Here is a 25,678-nt window from a genome sequence, read left to right on the forward strand (position 1 = left end):
AAACCCCAAAACCCCATTGAGACCCTATAAAGACCCCAAAACCCCATAGGGACCCTATGGAGACCCCATTGAGACCCTATGGAAACCCCAAAACCCCATAGAGACCCTATGGAGACCCCAAAACCCTATTGAGGCCCTATAGACACCCCAAAACCCCATTTAGACCCTATAGAGACCCCCAAACCCCATAGAGACCCTATGGAAACCCCAAAACCCCATTGAGACCCTATAGAGATCCCATTGAGGCCCAAGATTTTTAGGGTCACCCCCATTAATTAGGGCTGGACCCCAGAGCTTTTAGGGTCACCCCCATTATTTGGGGCCGGTCCTCAGTTTTTTTTAGGGTGATCCCATTAATTGGGGCCGGACCCCGAGGCTTTTAGGGTCACCCCCATTAATTAGGGCTGAACCCCAAGGATTTTAGTGGGGTCCCATTAATTGGGGCCGGACCCCATGCTTCTTAGGGTCGTCCCCGTTAATTAGGGCTGAACCCCAACGATTTTAATAGGGCCCCCATTAGGGCCGAACCCCCACAATCCTTAATAGGGTCCCCATTAGGGCCGAACCCCAAGCTTTTTAGGCTCCCCCCCTCCCTTTTAGGATCCCCCCCCTCCCTTTTAGGGCCCCCTTCCCCTTTTAGGGCCGCCTCCCCGCCCCCCTGACCCTATATCCCCCCCTATTTCAGGCGCCAGGCAGCCGAGGCCTGGCAGGCGACGGTTGCGGGGTCGGAGGCACGGGCGGGCGCCCGCCTGACCCTACACGGGGCCTACGTGGGGCCGGGCCGGGGTCGGGACCTGGCCCTATTACGGCTCGAGCGGGGTCTGGTATCGGGGCCGGCGCTGCGCCCCCTCTGCCTGCCCTATAGGAACCACCGGCGGCCCCCCGGAACCCGCTGCTGGGCCCTGCTCGGCCCTAAAAGTGAGTCCCCCTACGGGGTCCCCAACGGGGTCCCCAATGGTCCCGATCCCGATGACCCCGATGATCCCGTTCCCGGTGACCCCAATGATCCCGATCCCAGTGACCCCAATGGCCCCAAATCCCGATGACCCCGATGATCCCATTCCCGATGACCCCGATGATCCCGTTCCCGGTGACCCCGATGATCCCGATCCCAGTGACCCCAATGGCCCCGATCCCAATGACCCCAACGGCCCCGTTCCCGGTGACCCCAATGATCCCCTTCCCGATGACCCCAATGATCCCGATCCCAGTGACCCCAATGATCCCCTTCCCGATGACCCCAATGGCCCCGATCCCAATGACCCCAATGATCCCGATCCCAATGACCCCAATGATCCCAATCCCAGTGACCCCAATGATCCCGATCCCGGTGACCCCAATGGCCTCGATCCCAATGACCCCAATGATCCCGATCCCGGTGACCCCAATGGCCCCGATCCCAATGACCCCAATGGCCCCATTCCCGGTGACCCCAATGATCCCCTTCCTGATGACCCCAATGATCCCATTCCCAATGACCCCGATGATCCCATTCCCAGTGGCCCCCATGATCCCGATCCTGGTAACCCCAATGGCCCCGATCCCAGTGACCCCAATGATCCCGTTCCCGATGACCCGAATGATCCCGATCCCGATGACCCCAATGATCCCGATCCCAATGACCCCAATGATCCCCTTCCCAATGACCCCAATGGCCCCGATCCCAGTGACCCCAATGGCCCCGATCCCGGTGACCCCAATGGCCCCGATCCCAGTGACCCCAATGGCCCCGATCCCGGTGACCCCAATGGCCCCAATCCCGGTGACCCCGATGATCCCGATCCCAATGACCCCAATGGCCCCGATCCCGGTGACCCCAATGATCCCGTTCCCGGTGACCCCAATGATCCCGATCCCGGTGACCCCAATGGCCCCGATCCCGGTGACCCCAATGGCCCCGATCCCGGTGACCCCGATGATCCCGATCCCGGTGACCCCAATGGCCCCGATCCCGGTGACCCCGATGATCCCGTTCCCGGTGACCCCAATGATCCCGTTCCCAGTGACCCCGATGATCCCGTTCCCGGTGACCCCAATGATCCCGTTCCCAGTGACCCCAATGATCCCGTTCCCGGTGACCCCAATGATCCCGATCCCGGTGACCCCAATGGCCCCGATCCCGGTGACCCCAATGGCCCCGATCCCGGTGACCCCGATGATCCCGATCCCGGTGACCCCGATGATCCCGATCCCAGTGACCCCAATGGCCCCGATCCCAGTGACCCCAATGGCCCCATTCCCGGTGACCCCAATGATCCCGATCCCGGTGACCCCAATGGCCCCATTCCCGGTGACCCCAATGATCCCGATCCCAGTGACCCCAATGGCCCCATTCCCGGTGACCCCGATGATCCCGATCCCGGTGACCCCGATGATCCCGATCCCAGTGACCCCAATGGCCCCGATCCCAGTGACCCCAATGGCCCCATTCCCGGTGACCCCGATGATCCCGATCCCGGTGACCCCAATGATCCCGATCCCGGTGACCCCAATGGCCCCATTCCCGGTGACCCCAATGATCCCGATCCCAGTGACCCCAATGGCCCCATTCCCGGTGACCCCGATGATCCCGATCCCGGTGACCCCGATGATCCCGATCCCAGTGACCCCAATGGCCCCGATCCCAGTGACCCCAATGGCCCCATTCCCGGTGACCCCGATGATCCCGATCCCGGTGACCCCAATGATCCCGATCCCAGTGACCCCAATGATCCCGATCCCGGTGACCCCAATGGCCCCGATCCCAGTGACCCCAATGATCCCAATCCCAATGACCCCAATGGCCCCGATCCCAGTGACCCCAATGATCCCCTTCCTGATGACCCCAATGATCCCGATCCCAGTGACCCCAATGGCCCCGATCCTGGTGACCCCAATGATCCCAATCCCGGTGTCCCCAATGATCCCCTTCCCAGTGACCCCAATGATCCCAATCCCAGTGACCCCAATGGCCCCGATCCCAGTGTCCCCAATGATCCCGATCCCAATGACCCCAATGATCCCGATCCCGGTGACCCCAATGGCCCCGATCCCAGTGACCCCAATGGCCCCGATCCCAATGACCCCAATGATCCCGATCCCGGTGACCCCAATGGCCCCGATCCCAGTGACCCCGATGATCCCGTTCCCGGTGACCCCGTTCCCAGTCACCCCATTGTCCCCAGCGGCCCCGTTCCCAGCGACCCCAATGTCCCCATCCCTCGTGACGCCGTTGTCCCCGATGTCCCCTTTCCCAGTGACCCCATTGTCCCCGATGTCCCCGTTCCGTGACCCCGGTGTCCCCATTATCCCCGGTGTCCCCCTTCCTTGTGACCCCAGTGTCCCAGTCCCGGTGTCCCCAAATGTCCCCAAATGTCCCCATATCCCAATGCCCCCAATGTCCCCAATGTCCCCAAATGTCCCAAATGTCCCCAAATATCCCCAACATCCCCCAATATCCCCAAATGTCCCCCAATGTCCCCGATGCCCCCAATGTCCCCAAATGTCCCCAATGTCCCCAATGTCCCCAAATGTCCCCAACGTCCCCCAATATCCCCAAATGTCCCCCGATGTCCCCGATGTCCCCAATGCCCCCAATGTCCCCAAATGTCCCCGATGTCCCCGATGTCCCCAACGTCCCCCAATATCCCCAAATGTCCCCGATGTCCCCAATGTCCCCAAATGTCCCCAATGCCCCCAATGTCCCCGATGTCCCCGATGTCCCCAATGTCCCCAAATGTCCCCAATGCCCCCAATGTCCCCAATTTCCCGATGTCCCCGATGCCCCAATGTCCCCAAATGTCCCCCACGCCCCCAATGCCCCCAGTGTCCCCAATGTCCCCAACGCCCCCGATGTCCCCAACGCCCCCGATGTCCCCGATGTCCCCGATGTCCCCAATGTCCCCAAATGTCCCCAATGCCCCCAATGTCCCCAATGTCCCCAATGTCCCGATGTCCCCGATGCCCCAATGTCCCCAAATGTCCCCCACGCCCCCAATGCCCCCAGTGTCCCCAATGTCCCCAACGCCCCCGATGTCCCCAATGTCCCCCAATATCCCCAAATGTCCCCGATGTCCCCGATGTCCCCAACGCCCCCGATGTCCCCGATGTCCCCAAATGTCCCCAGGCCCGGCCGTCCCCGAGGAGCTGGGCAGCGTGGAGGTGACGCCGCTCGAGTCCCCCGCGCCCCGTGGGGACGTTGGGGACACCGTGGAGGACACCTTCGGCGTCACCGTCCCCAACGGCACCAGCGCCTGCCAGGTGAGGACCCTTTTGGGGTCCCTTTTGGGGTCTTTTGGGGTCCCCCTGTCCCTTTTGGGGTCCCTTTTGGGGTCCCCGTGTCCCTCCTGAGGTCCCTTTTGGGGTCTTTTGGGCGTCCCGGGGGGCTTTTGGGGTCCCTCCGTCCCTTTTGGGGTCCCCGTGTCCCTCCCAATGTCCCCTCTGTCCCTCCTGGGGTCCCCATGTCCCCTCCTGAGGTCCCTTTTGGGGTCTTTTGGGGTCCCCCTGTCCCTTTTGGGGTCCCTTTTGGGGTCCCCGTGTCCCTCCTGAGGTCCCTTTTGGGGTCTTTTGGGCGTCCCGGGGGGCTTTTGGGGTCCCTCCGTCCCTTTTGGGGTCCCCGTGTCCCTCCCAATGTCCCCTCTGTCCCTCCTGGGGTCCCCATGTCCCCTCCTGAGGTCCCTTTTGGGGTCTTTTGGGGTCCCCCTGTCCCTTTTGGGGTCCCTTTTGGGGTCCCCGTGTCCCTCCTGAGGTCCCTTTTGGGGTCTTTTGGGCGTCCCGGGGGGCTTTTGGGGTCCCTCCGTCCCTTTTGGGGTCCCCGTGTCCCTCCCAATGTCCCCTCTGTCCCTCCTGGGGTCCCCATGTCCCCTCCTGAGGTCCCTTTTGGGGTCTTTTGGGGTCCCCCTGTCCCTTTTGGGGTCCCTTTTGGGGTCCCCGTGTCCCTCCTGAGGTCCCTTTTGGGGTCTTTTGGGCGTCCCGGGGGGCTTTTGGGGTCCCTCCGTCCCTTTTGGGGTCCCCGTGTCCCTCCCAATGTCCCCTCTGTCCCTCCTGGGGTCCCCATGTCCCCTCCTGAGGTCCCTTTTGGGGTCTTTTGGGGTCCCCCTGTCCCTTTTGGGGTCCCTGTTGGGGTCCCCGTGTCCCTCCTGAGGTCCCTTTTGGGGTCTTTTGGGCGTCCCGGGGGGCTTTTGGGGTCCCTCCGTCCCTTTTGGGGTCCCCGTGTCCCTCCCAATGTCCCCTCTGTCCCTCCTGGGGTCCCCATGTCCCCTCCTGAGGTCCCTTTTGGGGTCCCCCTGTCCCTTTTGGGGTCCCTTTTGGGGTCCCCGTGTCCCTCCTGAGGTCCCTTTTGGGGTCTTTTGGGCGTCCCGGGGGGCTTTTGGGGTCACTTTTGGGGTTCCTAGGTCCCATTTGGGGGGTTTGGGGACTTTTGGGTCACTATTGGGGCTTTTGGGGTCACTTTTGGGATTCCTAGTTCCCACTTTATGGGATTTTGGGATTTTTGGCTCATCGCTGGGGCTTTTGGGATCACTTTTGGGGCTTTTGGGGTCTCTTTTGGGGTTCCTAGTTCCTGTTTTGTGGGATTTGGGGCCTTTTGGCTTATCACTGGGGCTTTTGGGGTCACTTCTGGGGCTTTTGGGATTCCTAGGTCCCATTTTATGGGATTTTGGCCCTTTAGGCTCATCGCTGCCTCTTTTGGGGTCGCTTTTGGGGTCACTTTTGGGATTCCTAGTTCCCATTTGATGGGATTTTGGGCCTTTTGGCTTATCACTGGGGCTTTTGGGGTCACTTCTGGGGCTTTTGGGATTCCTAGGTCCCATTTTATGGGATTTTGGGCCTTTTGGCTTATCACTGGGGCTTTTGGGGTCACTTCTGGGGCTTTTGGGATTCCTAGGTCCCATTTTATGGGATTTCGGCCCTTTTGGCTCATTGCTGCCTCTTTTGGGGTCGCTTTTGGGGCTTTTGGGGTCACTTTTGGGATTCCTAGTTCCCATTTTATGGGATTTTGGCCCTTTTGTCTCATCGCTGCCTCTTTTGGGGTCGCTTTTGGGGTCACGTTTGAGATTCCTAGTTCTCATTTTATGGGATTTTGGGCCTTTTGGCTTATCACTGGGGCTTTTGGGGTCACTTTTGGGGCTTTTGGGATTCCTAGGTCCCATTTTATGGGATTTCGGCCCTTTTGGCTCATTGCTGCCTCTTTTGGGGTCGCTTTTGGGGCTTTTGGGGTCACTTTTGGGATCCCTAGGTCCCATTTTATGGGATTTTGGCCCTTTTGGCTCATTGCTACCTCTTTTGGGGTCGCTTTTGGGGTTTCCCCGCAGCCGGACCCGGGCTCCCCGCTGGCCTGTGAGGAACGGGGGATCTGGTTCCTGGCGGGGACGGCCAGCGGGGGGGGTTGCGCCGGGGAGGGCCCCCCCCTTTTCACCGCCGCCCCCCTCTACGAGCGCTGGATCGCCGGCATCACCCGCGAGGCCTACTTCGCCGAGACGCCCCCCGACCCCAAAGAGGCCGAGGAGCCCGACGACCCCAGTTTTTGGGGGACACCGCAGCCCCCGGAGGACCCCAATGTTCAGGGCTCCCCCAAACCCACGGAGGACCTCAACCCTACTGAAAACCCCAAACCTTCTGAAGACCCCGATGTTCGGGGCTCCCCCAAACCCACGGAGGACCTCAACCCTACTGAAAACCCCAAACCTTCTGAAGACCCCGATGTTCGAGGCTCCCCCAAACCCACGGAGGACCTCAACCCTACTGAAAACCCCAAACCTTCTGAAGACCCCGATGTTCGGGGCTACCCCAAACCCATGGAGGACCTCAACCCTACTGAAAACCCCAATGTTCGAGGCTCCCCCAATCCCAAAGAAGACCTCAACCCTACTGAAGACCCCAATAATCAAGGTTCCCCCAAACCCGTGGAGGACCCCAAACCTTCTGAGGACCCCAAACCTTCTCAAGACCTCAACCCTACTGAAGACCCCAATGTTCGAGGCTCCCCCAAACCCGTGGAGGACCCCAAACCTTCTGAAGACCCCAAACCTTCTGAAGACCCCAAACCTTCTGAAGACCCCAAACCCTCGGAGGACTCAGGTGACCGGGAGCCCCCCGAGCCCCCCCAACGCCACGGGGCCGCCCCCGCAGGACCCCACTGAGGGTGGGGTCCCCGCTTTTTGGGATCGCCCCGAGCCCCTGGAGGAACCCGGGGACCCCGATACCTGGCAGCACCCCCAGACCCCTCAGGACCCCGATACCTGGGAAGGTTCCGGCGACGCCTGAACCCCCTTTTTGGGGGGGGGGGAGGCTGGGGGGGGGGGAGGACGGAGCAATAAAGTGGTGGTGGTCTGCAGCCCCTCCCCCCCGGCCTCTTTTTGGGTTTTTTATAGGATTTGAAGCATTCTTTGGGGGGGGGCCTGGTCCCATCTTAGGGTCCGTAGACCGCATTTGGGGGATCTTTGGGGTCCCCGACCCCATTTCGGGGTCTCCAGCCCCATTCAGAGCACATTCGGGGGGGCCCCAGACCCATTTAGGGAACATTTGGGGGTCCCCAGACCCCATTTTGGGGTCCCCAGACCCATTTGGGGGGTTCCCCCAACCCTGTTAGGGCTCCCCAGCCCCTTTTGGCGTTCCCCGATCCCATTTTGGGGCATATTTGGGGACCCTTATCCCCATTTTGGGGGTCCCGAACCCAATTCGGGACCCATTTAGGGCTGCCCAGCCCCATTTTGGGGGTCCCAAACCCAATTCGGGTCCCATTTAGGCCCCCCCAGCCCCATTTTGGGGGCCCCAGCCCCATTTTGGGGGTCCTGAACCCAATTCAGGACTCATTTAGGCCCCCCCAGCCCCATTTTGGGGCTCCCCAGCCCCGTTTTGGGGGTCCCGAACCCAATTCGGGTCCCATTTAGGCCCCCCCAGCCCCATTTTGGGGGCCCCAGCCCCATTTTGGGGGTCCCAAACCCAATTCAGGACTCATTTAGGCCCCCCCAGCCCCATTTTTGGGAGTCCCAGCCCCATTTTGGGGGTCCCAAACCCAATTCGGGTCCCATTTAGGCCCCCCCCAGCCCCATTTTGGGGGTCCTGAACCCAATTCAGGACCCATTTAGACCCCCCCCAGCCCCATTTTGGGGCTCCCCAGCCCCATTTTGGGGGTCCCGAACCCAATTCGGGTCCCATTTAGGCCCCCCCAGCCCCATTTTGGGGGCCCCAGCCCCATTTTGGGGGTCCCAAACCCACTTTGGGACCCATTTAGGGCCCCCCAGCCCCATTTTTGGGAGTCCCAGCCCCATTTTGGGGGTCCCCAGCCCCATTTTGGGGGTCCCGAACCCAATTCGGGTCCCATTTAGGGCCCCCCAGCCCCATTTTTGGGAGTCCCAGCCCCATTTTGGGGGTCCCCAGCCCCATTTTGGGGGTCTCAAACCCAATTCGGGTCCCATTTAGGCCCCCCCCAGCCCCATTTTGGGGGCCCCAGCCCCATTTTGGGGGTCCTGAACCCAATTCAGGACCCATTTAGACACCCCCAGCCCCATTTTGGGGCTCCCCAGCCCCATTTTGGGGGTCCCGAACCCAATTCGGGTCCCATTTAGGCCCCCCCAGCCCCATTTTGGGGGCCCCAGCCCCATTTTGGGGGTCCCAAACCCAATTCAGGACTCATTTAGGCCCCCCCAGCCCCATTTTTGGGAGTCCCAGCCCCATTTTGGGGGTCCCCAGCCCCATTTTGGGGGTCTCAAACCCAATTCGGGTCCCATTTAGGCCCCCCCCAGCCCCATTTTGGGGGCCCCAGCCCCATTTTGGGGGTCCTGAACCCAATTCAGGACCCATTTAGACCCCCCCAGCCCCATTTTGGGGCTCCCCAGCCCCATTTTGGGGGTCCCGAACCCAATTCGGGTCCCATTTAGGCCCCCCCAGCCCCATTTTGGGGGCCCCAGCCCCATTTTGGGGGTCCCAAACCCAATTCAGGACTCATTTAGGCCCCCCCAGCCCCATTTTTGGGAGTCCCAGCCCCATTTTGGGGGTCCCCAGCCCCATTTTGGGGGTCTCAAACCCAATTCGGGTCCCATTTAGGCCCCCCCCAGCCCCATTTTGGGGGCCCCAGCCCCATTTTGGGGGTCCCGAACCCAATTCGGGTCCCATTTAGGCCCCCCCAGCCCCATTTTGGGGGCCCCAGCCCCATTTTGGGGGTCCCAAACCCACTTTGGGACCCATTTAGGGCCCCCCAGCCCCATTTTTGGGAGTCCCAGCCCCATTTTGGGGGCCCCAGCCCCATTTTGGGGGTCCCGAACCCAATTCGGGTCCCATTTAGGCCCCCCCAGCCCCATTTTGGGGGCCCCAGCCCCATTTTGGGGGTCCTGAACCCAATTCGGGTCCCATTTAGGCACCCCCAGCCCCATTTTGGGGGCCCCAGCCCCATTTTGGGGGTCCTGAACCCAATTCAGGTCCCATTTAGGCCCCCCCCAGCCCCATTTTGGGGGCCCCAGCCCCATTTTGGGGGTCCCGAACCCAATTCGGGTCCCATTTAGGCCCCCCCAGCCCCATTTTGGGGCTCCCCAGCCCCATTTTGGGGGTCCCGAACCCAATTCGGGTCCCATTTAGGCCCCCCCAGCCCCATTTTGGGGGTCTCAAACCCAATTCGGGTCCCATTTAGGCCCCCCCAGCCCCATTTTGGGGGCCCCAGCCCCATTTTGGGGGTCCCAAACCCACTTTGGGACCCATTTAGGGCCCCCCAGCCCCATTTTGGGGGTCCTGAACCCAATTTGGGGGTCCCCAGCCCCATTTTGGGGGTCCCGAACCCAATTCGGGTCCCATTTAGGGCCCCCCAGCCCCATTTTTGGGAGTCCCAGCCCCATTTTGGGGCTCCCCAGCCCCATTTTGGGGGTCCCGAACCCAATTCAGGACTCATTTAGGCCCCCCCAGCCCCATTTTGGGGCTCCCCAGCCCCATTTTGGGGGTCCTGAACCCAATTCGGGTCCCATTTAGGCACCCCCAGCCCCATTTTGGGGGCCCCAGCCCCATTTTGGGGGTCCTGAACCCAATTCAGGACGCATTTAGGCCCCCCCAGCCCCATTTTGGGGGTCCCCAGCCCCATTTTGGGGGTCCTGAACCCAATTCGGGTCCCATTTAGGGCCCCCCAGCCCCATTTTGGGGCCCCAGACCCATTTTGGGGGTCCCGAACCCAATTCGGGTCCCATTTAGGCCCCCCCAGCCCCATTTTGGGGGCCCCAGCCCCATTTTGGGGGTCCCAAACCCAATTCAGGACTCATTTAGGCCCCCCCAGCCCCATTTTTGGGAGTCCCAGCCCCATTTTGGGGGTCCCAAACCCACTCTGGGACCCATTTAGGCCCCCCCAGCCCCATTTAGGCCCCCCCAGCCCCCTTTTGCCACCGCCCGGCAGAAAATCCCCCTGAAACGCTCCAAAACAACCCAAATTTAATCCTGGGGGACGCGCCCCGCCCCCCCCACGCCCCGACACCGTCCCCCGTCCCCCTCGGCGCCGCCGGCGACCCGATGCCGGGGGGGCAACGCGACGGTGCCGGAGGGGCCGGGACCCCCGGGGACACCGTAGGGGGGGGGACGCCCCTCCGGCGCCGGGCTTTGGGGCGCCGCCGAGGATTTGGGGTGACCCCGAAACCCCCCCGGGGTCCCCAACGCCGTCACCGGCGCCGTGAGGGGGCCGGGAGACGCCGGGAGCGCCGAGAAAGAGGGTTGGGGTGCCGAGGAGTCCTCCAACGCCGGCACCGTTGGGTTGAGGTCTTCTGGAGGCTCTTCCTCCATCTTTAATGGCATTGGCGATGCCGAAGAGTTCTCCAACGCCGTCACCGTTGAGTTGAGGTCTACTGGAGGCTCTTCTTCCATCTTTAACGGTGTTGGTGACCCCAAAATGTCTTCCGACGCCGTAACCGTTGAGTTGAGGTCTACTGGAGGCTCTTCTTCCATCTTTAATGGCGTTGGCGACACCGAAGAGTCCACCAACACCGTCACCGTTGAGTTGAGGTCTTCTGGAGGCTCTTCCCCCATCTTTAACGGTGTCGGCGACACCAAAACGTCCTCCAACACCGTCACTGTTGGGTTTTGGTGTTTTGGAGGCTCTTCTTCCATCTTTAATGGCGTTGGCGATGCCGAAGAGTCCTCCAACACTGTCACCGGTGAGTTTTGGTCTTCTGGAGGCTCTTCCTCCATCTTTAACGTCGTCGGTGACGCCGAAGAGTCCTCCAACGCCATCACCGTTGAGTTGAGGTCTTCTGGAGGCTCTTCTCCCATCTTTAACGGCATTGGTGATGCCCAAGAGTCCTCCAACGCCGTCACCGTTGGGTTGATGTCTACTGGAGGCTCTTCCTCCATCTTTAACGGTGTTGGTGACAACGAAGAGTCCTCCAACACCGTCACCGGTGAGTTTTGGTCTTCTGGAGGCTCTTCCCCCATCTTTAACGGTGTTGGCGGCACCAAAACGTCCTCCAACGCCGTCACCGTTGGGTTTTGGCGTTCTGGAGGCTCTTCCTCCATCTTTGACGCCGTCGGTGGTGCCGAAGAGTCCTCCAACGCCGCCACCGTTGAGTTGAGGTCTCCTGGAGGCTCTTCCTCCATCTTAAACGGCGTCGGCGATGCCGAAGAGTCCTCCAACGCCGCCACCGTCGAGCTGAAGTCTCCTGGAGGCTCTTCCTCCATCTTTAACGCCGTCGCTGACGCCAACCCCTCCTCGCCGGCGCCGTCCGCGGCCGGGTGCAGCCGCTGGTGGCCGAGCAGCTGCCGGCGGAGGCGCAAAGCTTGACGGCCCGCGCCGCGCCGCCGCCGCCGCCGCCGCCGCTCGCCGTGGCTCCGCCGGTGATTCTTCAAGGCCATCAGGTTGCCGAAAGCCTTGGGGCAGGCGCCGCAGCGGAACGAGCCGGTGGCGTGGCTCTGCCGGTGGTTCACCAGGCTGCCGGCGTGCTTGTAGCTCCGGCCGCACTCCTCGCAGCGGTAGGGCCGCGCCGCTTCTTCCTTCCTCCCCCCGGCCTCCTCCTCCTCCTCCTCCTCCTCCCCGCGAGGCGCCGCCGGCGCCGGCCCGGCTTTGCAGCGCGGGTGGTTGCGGAGGTGGTTGCGGTAGGCGGCCACGGTGGCGTAGCGCCGCGAGCAGACGGCGCAGGGGAAGACGCCGGTTTGGTGGGTCTGCCGGTGGTTGACCAGGCTGCCGCCGTGCCGGTAGGTCTTGCCGCAGACGCCGCAGGCGTACGGCCTCCTCTCGGCCTCTTCTTCCTCCTCTTCCTCCTCTTCCTCGCGCCGGTGCTCCCGCAGGCTCTCCATGTCGCCGAAGGGCTGCCCGCACCGCCCGCAGATGTGCCACGCCGCCCGCTCCTCCGGCGCCGTTGCGCCGTGCTCCTCGCCGTGGTGCCGCGCCAAATCGGCCTCGCCGGCGAAGACCCCGCCGCACACGGCGCAGAGGAAGGCCACCTCCTCCTCCTCCTCCTCCTCCTCCTCCTCCTCCTCTTCCGCCGGCCACCGGTGACGCCCAAAATGCTCCCGGAGCGCCGCCAACGCGCCGAACTCCTCGGGACACAACGAACACTGGTAGATCCCTACCGGAACCGCCGCCGCCGCCGTCGCCGCCGCCGCCGTCCCCGCCCGGTGCCGGTGCCCGCGGAGGTGACCTTTGAGCGCCCCCAAATTGGCGAACCTCTTGGCGCAGAGCCCGCAGCCGAAATCGCCCGTTTGGTGCGTCCGCTTGTGGTTGATCAGGCTCCCCGAGTGGCGGTAAGTCTTGCCGCACGCCTCGCACCGGTAAGAGCGGTCGGTAACGCCGCCGCCGCGCGCCGCCGCCGCCGCCGCCCGGTGAGCGCGGAGGTGGGTCCGCAAGGCCATGGCGTTGCCGAAATGTTTGGGGCACGCCGGGCAGGCGAAGACGCCGGTGCGGTGAGCGTGCCGGTGGTTGGCCAAGCTGCCGCGGTGCCGGTAGCGGCGGCCGCAGTCGGAGCAGCCGTAGGGGAGGCGAACGCCGGGGGGGTCGGGCCCCGAAGGAGCCCCCGGGGGAGGAAGAAGAGGAGGAGGAGGAGGAGGAGGAGGAAGGCGAGCGCCGACGGCGGCCATCTTAGGGGGCCGCCGGTGATGCCGGCGCCGGGAATCCCAGTCTCACAGCGAGGCGGGGGGGGGGGGGGGGGGGGGGGCGCCGTTAGGAGGAGGGCTGGAAGGGAAAGGGTTAAATTTTTTTGGGGGGGGGGGCGGGGGGTGGAAGGGAAAGGGTTAAATTTTTTTTCGGGGGGGGGGGGGTTGGGGGGGTTTGGGGGGGGGGGAAAGGGGGATCCTAAAAGGGGGGGTGGGGGATTTGGGATCCCCCCCCTAGTTAATAGGGTGACCCTAAAAGGGAGGGGGGGGGGGGGGGGAAGGTGCTCGGGACCCCCCCCCAAATTGGGGTTTTGGGGTGAAGGACCCTCGGGACCCCCCCCCCCGAATTAATAGGGTGACCCTAAAAGGGGTGTGGGGGGGGGTGAAGGACCCTCGGGACCCCCCCCAAATTAATTGGGAGACCCTAAAAGGGGGGTGGGGGGGGGGAGAAAGGTGCTCGGGACCCCCCCCAAATTGGGGTTTTGGGGTGAAGGACCCCCGGGACCCCCCCCCAAATTAATTGGGAGACCCTAAAAGGGGGTTGGGGGGGGGTGAAGGACCCTTGGGACCCCCCCCAAATTAATAGGGACCCCCCCTTAAATTGGGTTTTGGGGGGAAGGACCCTCGGGACCCCCCCCAAATTACTTGGGAGACCCTAAAAGGGGGTTGGGGGGGGGTGAAGGACCCTCGGGATCCCCCCCCGAATTAATAGGGGGACCCTAAAAGGGGGTTGGGGAGGGGTGAAGGACCCTTGGGACCCCCCCCAAATTAATAGGGACCCCCCCTTAAATTGAGTTTTGGGGGGAAGGACCCTCGGGACCCCCCCCAAATTAATTGGGAGACCCTAAAAGGGGGTTGGGGGGGTGAAGGACCCTTGGGACCCCCCCCAAATCAACAGGGACCCCCTAAAAGTGTCTGGGGGACGGGCAGGACCTCGGGACCCCCCCTCCCCCCCCAAATTTTGGACCCCCCCCAATTTAGGGACCCCCCCAGGACCTCGGGGGGGGGGGGGGGTTCCCCAACCCCCTCCCCCCTCCCCCCCTTTAACCCCGCCCCCTTTTCTCCTTATAAGGAAATCTGGGGGCCCCTCCCCCCCTTTCTTTACCCCCCCCCTTTTTTTTTTTTTACCCCCCCCCCTCCCCCCCTCACCTCCTTTTGTTGCAGCGAGACCGGAAGCGGGGGCCCCCCCTTGGCCCCGCCCCTTCCTCCCAACAAACCACGCCCCCCTCCCGCCGGAAGCCCCGCCCCCTCCTCCTCCTCCTCCTCCCCCCTCCTCCCCCCCCCCCCCCCCCCCCCCCAGGTCCTAGCGCCCGCCGCGCCGCGCCCGGAGCGGAGCCCCCCCAGGTAAGGGGACCCCCCTCCAACCCCCCCCCCCCCAAAAAAAAAACCCTTTGGGGGGGGCCCACCGCGGACCCCCCCCCTTCCCGTGGTGCACCGCGGCCCCCCCCGCATTGCACGGCCCTTCCCGTGGTGCTTTGCGGCCCCCCCCTTCTTGCAGCCCCCCCCTCAATTCCACCCCCCCCTTATTGCAGACCCCCCCCTCCTTCCCTGACCCCCCCCCCCCCTCTTTTTACACCCCCCTCCCCCCTTTTTCAGCCCCCCCCCCCATTCACCACCCCCCCCCCAGGCATTGCCCCCCCCCTTCCCGTGGTGCATTGCGGCCCCCCCCCCGCATCGCAGCCCCCCCCCCCCTTTAATTGCGACCCTCCTCTTAATTTGCGACCGCCCCCTTAATTTGCGACCCCCCCCCTTTAATTGCGACCCCCCCCCCTTAATTTGCCGCCCCCCCCCCCAAATTACGACCCCCACCCCCCCCAATTCCCCCCCCACCCCGTGGTATATGGCGACCCCCCCCCCTGCCCCCCCTTCCCATAATGCATCGCACCCCCCCGCCCCCCCCTTCCCACAATGCATTGCAGCCCCTCCCCATCCGGCCGCCGCCATCTTTTGTGCCCACAACGGGGGGGGGGAGGGCCCCCCCCCCTAATTTTTTGGGGTGGGGGCGGGGCTGGAGGTGACCCCTCCCCCTAACAGCACCCATGGGTGCAGAATTGGGGTGTGCCCCCCCCCCACCGCCGTGATTTATCCGCAGGGGGCCATGGAGGAGCGGCAGGAGGGGCCGGGTGGGGACGTCGGCGGTGGCACCCGTGGGGACCTCCGTGACGTCACCCGTGGGGGCCACCAAGCTGGCACCCGAGGGGACGTCGGCGGTGGCACCCAAGGGGTCGTTGGTGGTGGCACCCATGGGGACCTCCGTGACGGCGCCCGTTGGGGCCACCAAGATGGCACCCGTGGGCACCTCAACGATGGCACCCGTGGGGACAGCGGTGGTGGCACCCGTGGGGACGTCCCCGATGGCGCCCATGGGGACCTCGGTGACACCCGTGAAGACCTCAGCGATGGCGCCCGTCGGGAACTCAACGATGACGCCCGTGGGGGCCACCGAGACGCCGCCCGTGGGGACCTCCGTGATGGCACCCGTGGGGACGTCCACGATGGCACCCGAGGGACCCTCAACGATGTCGCCCACGGGGACCTCAACGATGGCACCCAAGGGACCTTCAACGATGGCACCCATGGGGACCACCGAGATGATGCCGTTGGTGGCACCCATGGGGACGTCAACGATGGCACCCACGAAGACCTCAACAATGGCACCCACGGGGACCTCAACGATGGCACCCACGGGGACCTCGATGACACCCACGAAGGCCTCAACGATGACGCCCACGGGGACCTCAACGATGGCACCCACGGGGACCTCGATGACACCCACGAAGACCTCAACGATGACATCCGTGAAGACCTCAACGATGTCACCCACGGAGATCAAGACGTCACCCACCGAGGCCACCAAGATGGCGCCCAAGGCCCCCCCCCACGATGTCACCCGTGCCCGTGACGCCCCCCACGTCGACCCCCCCGAAGACCCCCGACGCAACGCCCACGGGACGCCCCCAGGTGACACCAGTGGGGACCTCCAGGACCTGGACCTCCGTGGTGGCACCCGCGGGGACGTCCCCGTCCCCCCGGCGCCCACCGGGAAGCCGGGGCGCCGCTTCCGGTGTCCCGCCCGCGCCGAGACCTTCCCCGGCGCCACCGGTGCCACCACCAGGTCCAGGAGTGCCACCACCAGGTCCGGAGGTGCCACCGCGGTGATGGAGGAACCCATGGGTGCCACCACCAGGTCCCGAGGTGCCACCGCCACCAGGTCCCGCGGTGCCACCGCCACCAGGTCCGGAGGTGCCACCACCAGGTCCAGAGGTGCCGCCGCCACCAGGTCCCGAGCCGCCACGGCCACCGCGGCGTCCGAAGCGTCCCCAGATGCCACCACCGCCACCTCCGGAGGTGACGCCACCCCCATGGATGTCCCCGAAGCACCTGGAGATGCCGGCGCCGCGATGGACGTGGCCAAAACACCTGGAGATGCCACCACAGGGTCTCAAGGTGCCACCACAGGGTCTCAAGGTGCCACCACCAGGTCTCGAGGTGCCACCACCAGGTCCAGAGATGCCACCACCACCTCCAGAGGTGCCACCACCACCTCCAGAAGTGCCACCACCACCTCCAGAGGTGCCACCACCCGGTCCCGCGGTGCCACCAAAGCGTCCGCAGATGCCACCACCGCGACGGCCGCCTCCAGAGCCACCACCAGCGCCGCGCCGCACGCACCCGAAGCCCCCGGAGATGCCCCCAAACCCCCCGCAGATGCCCCCAAACCCCCCGGCGATGCCTCCGAAGCCCCCGGAGATGCCTCCAAAACCCCTGGAGATGCCGCCAAACCCCCCGGAGACACCACCGGAGCCCCCGGAGATGCCACCGCCGCCGAGCCCGCCGCCGGCGCGCCGTGCTCCGCCTGCCCTCGCCCCGCTCCCCCTTTCCCCTGCGCCGCCTGCCCCAAATCCTACGGCACCCTCTCCAAGCTGACCATCCACCAGCGCGCCCACACCGGCGAACGCCCCTTTTCCTGCCCGGATTGCCCCAAATCTTTCGCCGACCCTTCGGTTTACCGCAAACACCGGCGGGGCCACGCCGGCCTTCGGCCTCACCGCTGCGGCGCCTGCCCCAAAGCCTACGCCGAGCGCAAGGACCTCCGCAACCACCAGCGCAGCCACACGGGCGAGCGGCCCTTCCTGTGCGCCGAGTGCGGCAAGAGCTTCGGCCGCTCGTCCTCGCTCGCCTGCCACCAGCGCATCCACGCGCCGCGCAAGCCCTACGCCTGCGGCACCTGCGGCAAGTCCTTCACCCAGCTCTCCTCCTACCAGAGCCACCAGCGCGTCCACACCGGCGAGCGGCCCTACCTGTGCCCGCAGTGCGGCCGGATGTTCTCCGACCCCTCCAGCTACCGGCGGCACCAGCGGGCGCACCAAGGCGTCAAGCCCTACGGTTGCGGCGAGTGCGGCAAGGCCTTCCGGCAACCGGCCGACCTGGCCGTGCACCGGCGGACCCACACGGGCGAGCGGCCCTGGCGCTGCGGCGAGTGCGGCAAAGCCTTCGTGGCCTCCTGGGACCTCAAGCGGCACCGCTTGACCCACACGGGCGAGCGGCCCTGGCGCTGCGGCGAGTGCGGCAAAGGCTTCGGCGAGCGGGCGGCGCTGGGCAAGCACCGGCGGACGCACTCGGGCGAGCGGCCCTACGCCTGCGGGCGCTGCGGGAAGGGCTTCGGCGGCGCCTCGGGGCTGCGCAAGCACGAGAGGACGCACGGCAAGCGGGAGGGGGACGAGGGCCACAAGGTGGCCGCCGGGCCGGGCTGCGGGGCAGTGGCTACTGGAGTTCAAGGTTTGGCCGCCAACGTGGCTGCTGGAGTCGGACGGAACGTGGCCGCCGGTGTTGGCCATGATATGGGGGCTCAACCGGGCCACAATATGGCTACCGTCGGCCACGACATGGCCGCCGGCGTTGGCCACGATCTCGGTGCTCAACCAGGCCACAATATGGCCACCGTTGGCCACGACATGGCCACTGGACTTGGGGCCAACATGGCCACCGGGCTTGGGCCCAGCATGGCCACGGGACTTGCCCACAACATGGCCACCGCACCGGGACGCATCATGGCCGCCGCCTCCGATCGCGACATGGCCGTCGTCACGCCGGGTCACGGCATGGCCGCCGCCGGGGGACCCATGGACTGCGGTGGCCTCAATATGGCCGCCGCCTTTGGCGCCCCCAACATGGCCGCCCCCATGGGGGGCCCCAACATGGCCGCCCCCAGCGTGGCCACACCCAATATGGCCGCCCCCAGCGTGGCCACACCCAATATGGCTGCCGCCATGGGAGGCCCCAACATGGCCATCCTCGGGGCGGGCCCCAAAATGGCCGCCCCCATGGGGGGGCCCAATATGGCCACCCCCAACATGGCCACACCCAATATGGCCGCCTCAAATATAGCCACACCCAATATGGCCGCCTCTAACATGGCCACGCCCAATATGGTTGCCTCTAATATGGCCGCACCCAATATGGCTGCTCCCAACTTGGCCACACCCAACATGGCCGCCCCCAACATGGCCACGCCCAACATGGCCACGCCCAACATGGCCGCCTCCAATATGGCCGCCCCCAGCACGGCCACACCCAACATGGCCGCCCCCCAGGGCGGCCCCAACATGGCGGCCCCGGGGGCGTGTCCCGCAGGCCCCGCCCCCCCGGAGCCCCGCCCCTTCGCCTGCCCGCTCTGCCCCAAGCGCTTCGGGGCGCGGGCGGGGCTGCGCAAGCACCAGCGACGTCACGGCCCCGCCCCCTCCCCGCAGGCCACGCCCCCTACCCGGGGGGCGGAGCCGCAGCCAGGCCCCGCCCCCTGACGGGGGGGGGGGCGGCGGGCTGCGTGAGGGGGCGGGGCCTTTCCTCAGAGCCCCGCCCTTAAACTCAAAGGAAGGGCGGGGCCTCCGGAGCCCCTCCTTATTTGGGGGGTGTGGTTTGGGGGCGGGGCTTGCCGAGGCCACGCCCCCCGGTGTTTATTGCAAATAAAGTGGCTGAATCGGCGCCGGCGCCTCCTGATTCGGGGGGGGGGGGCGCAGCGCCTTGGGGACATGGGGGGGGGGGGGGCTGGGGGACACCGCCCCAAGGGACCCACGTGTCCTGCTGCCACCCCCCCAAGTGACCACCCCAAAGGACCCAAATGTCCTGGTGCCACCCCCCCGAGGTCCCCACGTGTCCTGGTGCCACCCCCCCAAGTGACCGAGGTGCCACCACCCCAAGGACCCCACGTGTCCTGGTGCCACCACCCCAAGTGACCGAGGTGCCACCACCCCAGGGTCCCCACGTGTCCTGGTGCCACCCCCCCCAAGTGACCGAGGTGCCACCACCCCAAGGACCCCACATGTCCTGGTGCCACCCCCCCAAGTGACCGAGGTGCCACCACCCCAAGGACCCCACATGTCCTGGTGCCACCACCCCAAGTGACCGAGGTGCCACCACCCCAGGGTCCCCACGTGTCCTGGTGCCACCCCCCCAAGTGACCGAGGTGCCACCACCCCAAGGACCCCACATGTCCTGGTGCCACCACCCCAAGTGACCAAGGTGCCACCACCCCAAGGACCCCACGTGTCCTGGTGCCACCACCCCAAGTGACCGAGGTGCCACCACCCCGGGGTCCCCACGTGTCCTGGTGCCACCCCCCCAAGTGACCGAGGTGCCACCACCCCGGGGTCCCCACGTGTCCTGGTGCCACCCCCCCAAGTGACCACCCCAAAGGACCCAAATGTCCTGGTGCCACCCCCCCCGAGGTCCCCACGTGTCCTGGTGCCACCCCCCCAAGTGACCGAGGTGCCACCACCCCAAGGACCCCACGTGTCCTGGTGCCACCCCCCCAAGTGACCGAGGTGCCACCACCCCAAGGACCCCACATGTCCTGGTGCCACCACCCCAAGTGACCAAGGTGCCACCACCCCAAGGACCCCACGTGTCCTGGTGCCACCACCCCAAGTGACCGAGGTGCCACCACCCCGGGGTCCCCACGTGTCCTGGTGCCACCCCCCCAAGTGACCGAGGTGCCACCACCCCGGGGTCCCCACGTGTCCTGGTGCCACCACCCCAAGTGACCGAGGTGCCACCACCCCGGGGTCCCCACGTGTCCTGGTGCCACCCCCCCAAGTGACCGAGGTGCCACCACCCCGGGGACCCCACGTGTCCTGGTGCCACCCCCCCAAGTGACCGAGGTGCCACCACCCCAAGGACCCCACGTGTCCTGGTGCCACCACCCCAAGTGACCGAGGTGCCACCACCCCGGGGACCCCACGTGTCCTGGTGCCACCCCCCCAAGTGACCGAGGTGCCACCACCCCGAGGTCCCCACGTGTCCTGGTGCCACCCCCCCAAGTGACCGAGGTGCCACCACCCCAAGGACCCCACGTGTCCTGGTGCCACCCCCCCAAGTGACCGAGGTGCCACCACCCCAAGGACCCCACGTGTCCTGGTGCCACCCCCCCAAGTGACCGAGGTGCCACCACCCCGGGGTCCCCACGTGTCCTGGTGCCACCCCCCCAAGTGACCGAGGTGCCACCACCCCAAGGACCCCACGTGTCCTGGTGCCACCACCCCAAGTGACCGAGGTGCCACCACCCCGGGGTCCCCACGTGTCCTGGTGCCACCACCCCCAGGTGACCGCGGCACCCAAGGCCCCCCCACCCCCCACCCCGCGGTGTCCCCGCAGCCACTCTCCAGCTCTCGGCTCTCAGCGTCTTTATTTAAGCCCCGCCCCCCAAACGCCTCCCAGCCAATGGCTGCGGAGCACACCCGCGGCTCGGCCAATCGCCTGCTGCCCCGCCCTCTTCCCCCCAGCCAATCGCTGCGCAGGATCCGGCCCGGCTTTGGGCCAAGTGATGTCATCTTCCTCTCAGCCAATCCCGAGCCAGTATCCCCTCCCCGCCCCCCCAACTACCGCCCAATCCCGTGTCAGCCTGCCCCATTCTAACCAATCCCCCGCAAGCCCCGCCCCCTGCTCTCAACCAATCCCATCTCAGCATCACCCTAAGCCAATCCCCTGCCACGCTTCCCCTGCTCTCAGCCAATCCCGTCCCTCCATCCATCCCCACCCAATCCCCGCCCCCAGCCGCCCCTCCCACCCACCCCTCTCAGCCAATGGCGTCGCGGGGGCCGCGGTCCCCGACCAATCAGGAGGTCCCGGGGTGAGGCTCCGCCCCCCCCCCCCCCGGCATCATTTCGGGGGCACCTTTGGGTGCTCCACCTCGGGGTGCTCCTTTGGGTGCCCCTCCATGGTCTCCAGAGCTGGTGGCACCCCAAGAGCCTTCATCGTTGGGTGCTCCTCCAACATCTCCAGACCTTGGTGACCCCCCCCAAGTCTCTCGGTCTTTGGGTGCTCTCCCAAGGTCTCCAGACCTTGGGGCACCCCAAAACTCGTGGCCTTTGGGTGCTCTTCCACCATCTCCAGACCTTGACGCACCCCAAAACTCGTGGCCTTTGGGTGCTCTTCCACCATCTCCAGACCTTGACGCACCCCAAAACTCTTGGGCTTTGGGTGCTCTTCCAGCATCATCTCCAGACTCGGCTGCACCCCAACCTTCACCTTTGGGTGCTCCCCAAACATCTCCAGCTCTTGATGCACCCCAAGAGTCTTCACCTTTGGGTGCTCCTCCAACGTCTCCGGCGTTGGTTGGACCTCCGTCATCTCCGAATCTTGACGTACCCCAACGCTCTTGGTCTTTGGGTGCTCTTCCAACATCTCCAGACTTGGCTGCACCCCAACCTTCACCTTTGGGTGCTCCCCAAACATCTCCAGCTCTTGATGCACCCCAAGAGCCTTCATCGTTGGGTGCTCCTCCAACATCTCCAGACCTTGGTGACCCCCCCCAAGTCTCTTGTTCTTTGGGTGCTCTTTGAATGTCTCCAAACTTGGTTGCGCCCCAAGTCTTTCAGTCTTTGGGTGCTCCTCCAACACCTCCAAATCTTGATGAACCCCAAAAGTCTTCACCTTTGGGTGCTCCTCCATCATCTCCAGACCTGGTTGGACCTCCATCGTCATCCCCAAACCCTCGTGCCCCCCAAGTCTCTTGGTCTTTGGGTGCTCCCCAAACACCTCCAGTCCTTGGTGCCCCCCGGGTCTCTCGTTCTTTGGGTGCTCCCCCCCCGCCCCCGCACCTTGGTGCCCCCCAAACCTCTTCACCTTCATCTTCTCCCCCACCCCCTCCAAACCCGGCTCCTCCTCGGCCCCCGCCGCACCCGCCCGCGCCGCCGCCGCCGCCGCCGCCGCCACGCCGTGCGCCTCCTCCAGGTGCACCCGCTCGTGGGTGATGAGGTTGGAGCTCTGGCTGAAGCGCCGGCCGCAGCGGGCGCAGCCGTAGGGCCTCTCGCCGGTGTGGGTGCGCCGGTGCTGCTCCAGGTGGGCGCTGCGCACGAAGGCTCGCCCGCACTCCCCGCAGCCGTAGGGCTTCTCGCCGGTGTGGATGCGCTGGTGCCGCACCAAGGTGGAGCTCATGCCGAAGGCCTTGCCGCACTCGCCGCAGCGGTAGGGCCGCTCGCCGGCGTGGGTGCGCCGGTGGAGGGCCAGGTTGGAGCGCAGGGCGAAGGCCTGGCCGCACTCGGCGCAGGCGAAGGGCCGCTCCTCCCCGTGCGCCCGCTGGTGCCGCGCCAGCGCCGAGCGCAGCCCGAAGGCCCGCCCGCACTCGCCGCACCGGTGGGGCTGCAAGCCCAGGTGGAGCCGCCGGTGCTTGGCCAAGGTGGCCCCGTGGCCGAAGCGCTTGCCGCACTCGGTGCAGGCGAAGGGCTTCTCGCCGCTGTGGCTGCGCTGGTGCTGGATGAGCTCCGAGCTCTGCACGAAGCCTTTGCCGCACTCGCCGCAGCGGAAGGGCTTCTCGCCGCCGTGCGTCTTGCCGTGCTTCAGGAGGTTGGCGCGCTGGGCGAAGGCTTTGCCGCACTGGCCGCAGCGGTAGGGCCGCTCGCCGGAGTGGCTGGCTTGGTGCTGGAGGAGGTCGGAGCTGCGGTAGAAGGCCTTGCGGCACTCGCCGCAGGCGTAGGGCCGCTCGCCGGCGTGGGCGCGCTGGTGCTTGACCAGGTTGGTGCTCTGGCTGAAGGCCTTGCCGCACTCGCCGCAGGCGTAGGGCCGCTCGCCGGTGTGGGTGCGGCGGTGCTGGGCCAGGTTGGAGCTCCAGCCGAAGGCTTTGCCGCAGTCGGCGCACTTGTAGGGCCGCTCGCCGGTGTGGGTGCGGAGGTGCTGGGCCAGGTGGGAGCGTTGGGCGAAGCGCTTGCCGCACTCGCCGCAGGCGTTGGGGCGCTCGCCCGTGTGGCTCCGGCGGTGCCGTTCCAGCTTCGACCACTGCCCGAAGGCTTTGCCGCACTCGCTGCAGATGTAGGGGCGGCCGGCGGCCACCACGGCTGCGGGGTGGTCGGGGGCGAGTCAGCGGGATCGGGATCGGGGAGGGTTATGGGGTCCGGAACGCGTGGGGCCACCCCTATAGGTGTCCTATAGGGTCTCGGGGGTCTGGATCCCAACTTCTAACCCAAAAATGTTGCCCAAGGAGGTCCTAAAAGCCCTGTTCGAGACTTTAAACCCATCCCAAGATGTCCTATAGGGTCTTGGAAGCCTAGAACCCAACTTCTAACCCAAAAACGTTAGCCAAGAGGATCCTAAATGCCCCGTTCTAGACTTAAAACCCATCCCAAGATGTTCTATAGGGTCTTGGGGGCCTGGATCCCAATGTCTAACCCAAAAACGTTGACCAAGAGGATCCTAAAAGCCTCGATGCATCCCTCAATCCCAATCCAAGATGTTCTATGGGGTCTTGGGGGCCTGGAACCCAACTTCAATCCCATAAATGTTGGCCAAGGGGGACTCAAACACCTTGATCCATTCTTTAAACCCATCCCAAGATGTTCTACGGGGTCTTGGGAGCCTAGAACCCAACTTCTAACCCAAAAATGTTGACCAAGAGGATCCTAAAAGCCTTGATCCATCCTTTGAACCCATCCCAAGATGTTCTATAGGGTCTTGGGAGCCTGGATCCCAACTTCAATCCCATAAATGTTGGCCAAGAGGATCCTAAATGCCTCGATCCATCCTTTGAACCCATCCCAAAATGTTCTATAGGGTCTTGGGTGTCTGGAACCCAACTTCAATCCCATAAATGTTGGCCAAGAGGATCCTAAATGCCACGTTCCAGACTTTAAACCCATCCCAAGGTGTTCTACAGGCTTTTGGGAGCCTAGAACCCAACTTTTAACCCAAAAATGTTGGCCAAGGAGGTCCTAAACACCTCGATCCATTCCTCAACCCCATCCCAAGATGTTCTATAGGGTCTTGGGGGCCTGGAACCCAACTTCAATCCCAAAAATGTTGGCCAAGAGGATCCTCAATGTCCCGTTCCAGCCTTCAAACCCATACCAATATGTCCTATAGCGTCTTGGGAGCCTAGAACCCAACTTCTAACCCAAAAACGTTAGCCAAGAGGATCCTAAACGCCCCGTTCTAGACTTAAAACCCATCCCAAGATGTTCTATAGGGTCTTGGGTGTCTGGAACCCAACTTCAATCCCATAAATGTTGGCCAAGAGGATCCTAAATGCCACGTTCTAGACTTTAAGCCCATCCCAAGGTGTTCTACAGGCTTTTGGGAGCCTAGAACCCAACTTTTAACCCAAAAATGCTGGCCAAGGAGGTCCTAAACACCTCGATCCATTCATCAACGCCATCCCAAGACATCCTATAGGGTTCCGACCCCCCACAACCCCTCCTTTTTCCCCTCCCCCGGGGTATTTTGGGGTGTCCCACACATGGGGGTCCCCTGGGAGGGCTCTGGGGGTGCTGTGGGGCCACCCCACACCCACGCCCCCAAGGTTTTGGGGGGGTCTCACCTGCCGTCGGCTCCTTGGGGGCGTCCTCAGCAGCTCCGGGCACCCCACTCGAGGTGTCCATGGGGCAGCCTGGGGGGAAACACAGATTTAATTGGGGGGGGGGGATTTGGGGACCCCAAAAAGGTCCAAAACACCCCAAAATTTGCCTCCCCCCCCCCCCTTACCCGCGGGGCCAGCGCTGGCCTGCATCGTCCTCGGGGCGGGCTGCAAAGGAGAGAGGGGGGTCAATGGGGGGGGGGACAAGTTTTGGGGGGGTCCCCAAGTTTTGGGGGGGTCCCCAAATCCTGGGGGGGTCCCCAAATCCTGGGGTAGTTGGGGGGGATTTTGGGGGGGATCTTGGGGGAGGGGGTTGGGGGGATCTGGGGGGGGTTGGGGGGTCCTGGGGGGGGTCCCCAAATCCTGGGGGGGGGTTCCCCAAGTCCTTGGGGAGGTCGGGGGGGTCCTGGGGGATTTAGGGGTGTCCTGGGGGGGGTGAGGGGGCTCAAGGGGGGGGGGGTCCCCAAGTCCTGGGGGGGGTTGAAGGGGTCCTGGGGGGGTGTCTCCAAGTACTGGGGGGGGTTGGGGGGGTCCTGGGGGATTTTGGGGGGTCTTTGGGGGGGTCTGGGGTGTCCTGGGGGGGGGTCAGGAGGCTCAAGGGGGGGGTCCCCAAATCTTGGGAGGGGGTCGAGGGGGGATGGGAGGCTCGGGGGGGGGGGGTCCCTTGGGCCTTGGGGGAGGGGGGCGAGGGAGGGTCCCCGATTTTTGGGTCCCCCAGGGATTTGGGGGGGGTGCTTGGGGGGGAGGGGGCCCCCAGGGCTTGGGGCCTACGGGGGGGGGGTTGGGGGCGGGGGGCGCCCCCCAAGC

At 64.9% G+C, this 25,678-nt stretch overlaps 4 protein-coding genes across 5 annotated transcripts; 2 read left to right on the forward strand and 2 right to left on the reverse strand.

Moving 5' to 3' along the window:
• Positions 1 to 912: 912 nt before the first annotated feature.
• Positions 913 to 3,285, reverse strand: LOC121063166 (uncharacterized PE-PGRS family protein PE_PGRS3-like). The gene has a single exon (XM_040543518.1). It carries the CDS (start codon positions 3,283 to 3,285, stop codon positions 913 to 915), a length of 2,373 nt encoding a protein of 790 aa, XP_040399452.1.
• A 2,667-nt stretch (positions 3,286 to 5,952) lies between these two features.
• On the forward strand, positions 5,953 to 7,258 carry LOC121063158 (cell surface glycoprotein 1-like). The gene is made up of 2 exons (XM_040543510.1): positions 5,953 to 6,121; positions 6,215 to 7,258. Exons 1-2 carry the CDS (start codon positions 5,967 to 5,969, stop codon positions 7,116 to 7,118), a joined length of 1,059 nt encoding a protein of 352 aa, XP_040399444.1. The 5' UTR covers positions 5,953 to 5,966; the 3' UTR covers positions 7,119 to 7,258.
• Positions 7,259 to 10,369: 3,111 nt separating this feature from the next.
• On the reverse strand, positions 10,370 to 25,138 carry LOC121063167. Its single transcript, XM_040543519.1, has 7 exons — positions 25,000 to 25,138; positions 24,836 to 24,904; positions 21,584 to 23,360; positions 21,189 to 21,367; positions 16,961 to 18,409; positions 15,106 to 16,452; positions 10,370 to 13,058 (listed from the first exon to the last, which is right to left on the reverse strand). Exons 1-7 carry the CDS (start codon positions 25,022 to 25,024, stop codon positions 10,387 to 10,389), a joined length of 7,518 nt encoding a protein of 2,505 aa, XP_040399453.1. The 5' UTR covers positions 25,025 to 25,138; the 3' UTR covers positions 10,370 to 10,386.
• On the forward strand, positions 16,034 to 19,014 carry ZNF668 (zinc finger protein 668). 2 transcript variants are annotated; one of them, XM_040543490.1, is made up of 2 exons: positions 16,040 to 18,476; positions 18,537 to 19,014. In XM_040543490.1, the coding sequence occupies exons 1-2, from the start codon at positions 16,191 to 16,193 to the stop codon at positions 18,831 to 18,833; spliced, it is 2,583 nt and encodes an 860-aa protein (XP_040399424.1). In that variant the 5' UTR covers positions 16,040 to 16,190; the 3' UTR covers positions 18,834 to 19,014. The 2 variants fall into 2 exon arrangements, with proteins under 2 accessions (XP_040399425.1, XP_040399424.1); XM_040543491.1 differs by having other exon boundaries at positions 16,034 to 19,014.
• Positions 25,139 to 25,678: the final 540 nt, after the last annotated feature.

The sequence above is a fragment of the Cygnus olor genome, unplaced genomic scaffold (genome assembly GCF_009769625.2).
Source record: "Cygnus olor isolate bCygOlo1 unplaced genomic scaffold, bCygOlo1.pri.v2 S95, whole genome shotgun sequence".
In the NCBI taxonomy this organism is placed as follows: domain Eukaryota; kingdom Metazoa; phylum Chordata; class Aves; order Anseriformes; family Anatidae; genus Cygnus; species Cygnus olor.

Bases quoted from the DNA above. Each gene is read 5' to 3' on its own strand.
- LOC121063166 (XM_040543518.1), bottom strand. From the start codon at position 3,285: ATGGGGACACCGGGGTCACGGAACGGGGACATCGGGGACAATGGGGTC.
- LOC121063158 (XM_040543510.1), top strand. From the start codon at position 5,967: ATGGGATTTTGGCCCTTTTGTCTCATCGCTGCCTCTTTTGGGGTCGCT. The intron at 6,122-6,214 runs GTCCCATTTTAT...TGGGATCCCTAG, and splicing joins GGGGCTTTTGGGATTCCTAG to GTCCCATTTTATGGGATTTT.
- ZNF668 (XM_040543491.1), top strand. From the start codon at position 16,191: ATGGAGGAACCCATGGGTGCCACCACCAGGTCCCGAGGTGCCACCGCC.
- LOC121063167 (XM_040543519.1), bottom strand. From the start codon at position 25,024: ATGCAGGCCAGCGCTGGCCCCGCGG. The intron at 16,453-16,960 runs GTCAGCTTGGAG...TGGCATCTCCAG, and splicing joins TGTGGGCGCGCTGGTGGATG to GTGTTTTGGCCACGTCCATC. The intron at 13,059-15,105 runs GTGGGGGGGGGG...CCTCGCTGTGAG, and splicing joins CCTGCGGATAAATCACGGCG to ACTGGGATTCCCGGCGCCGG.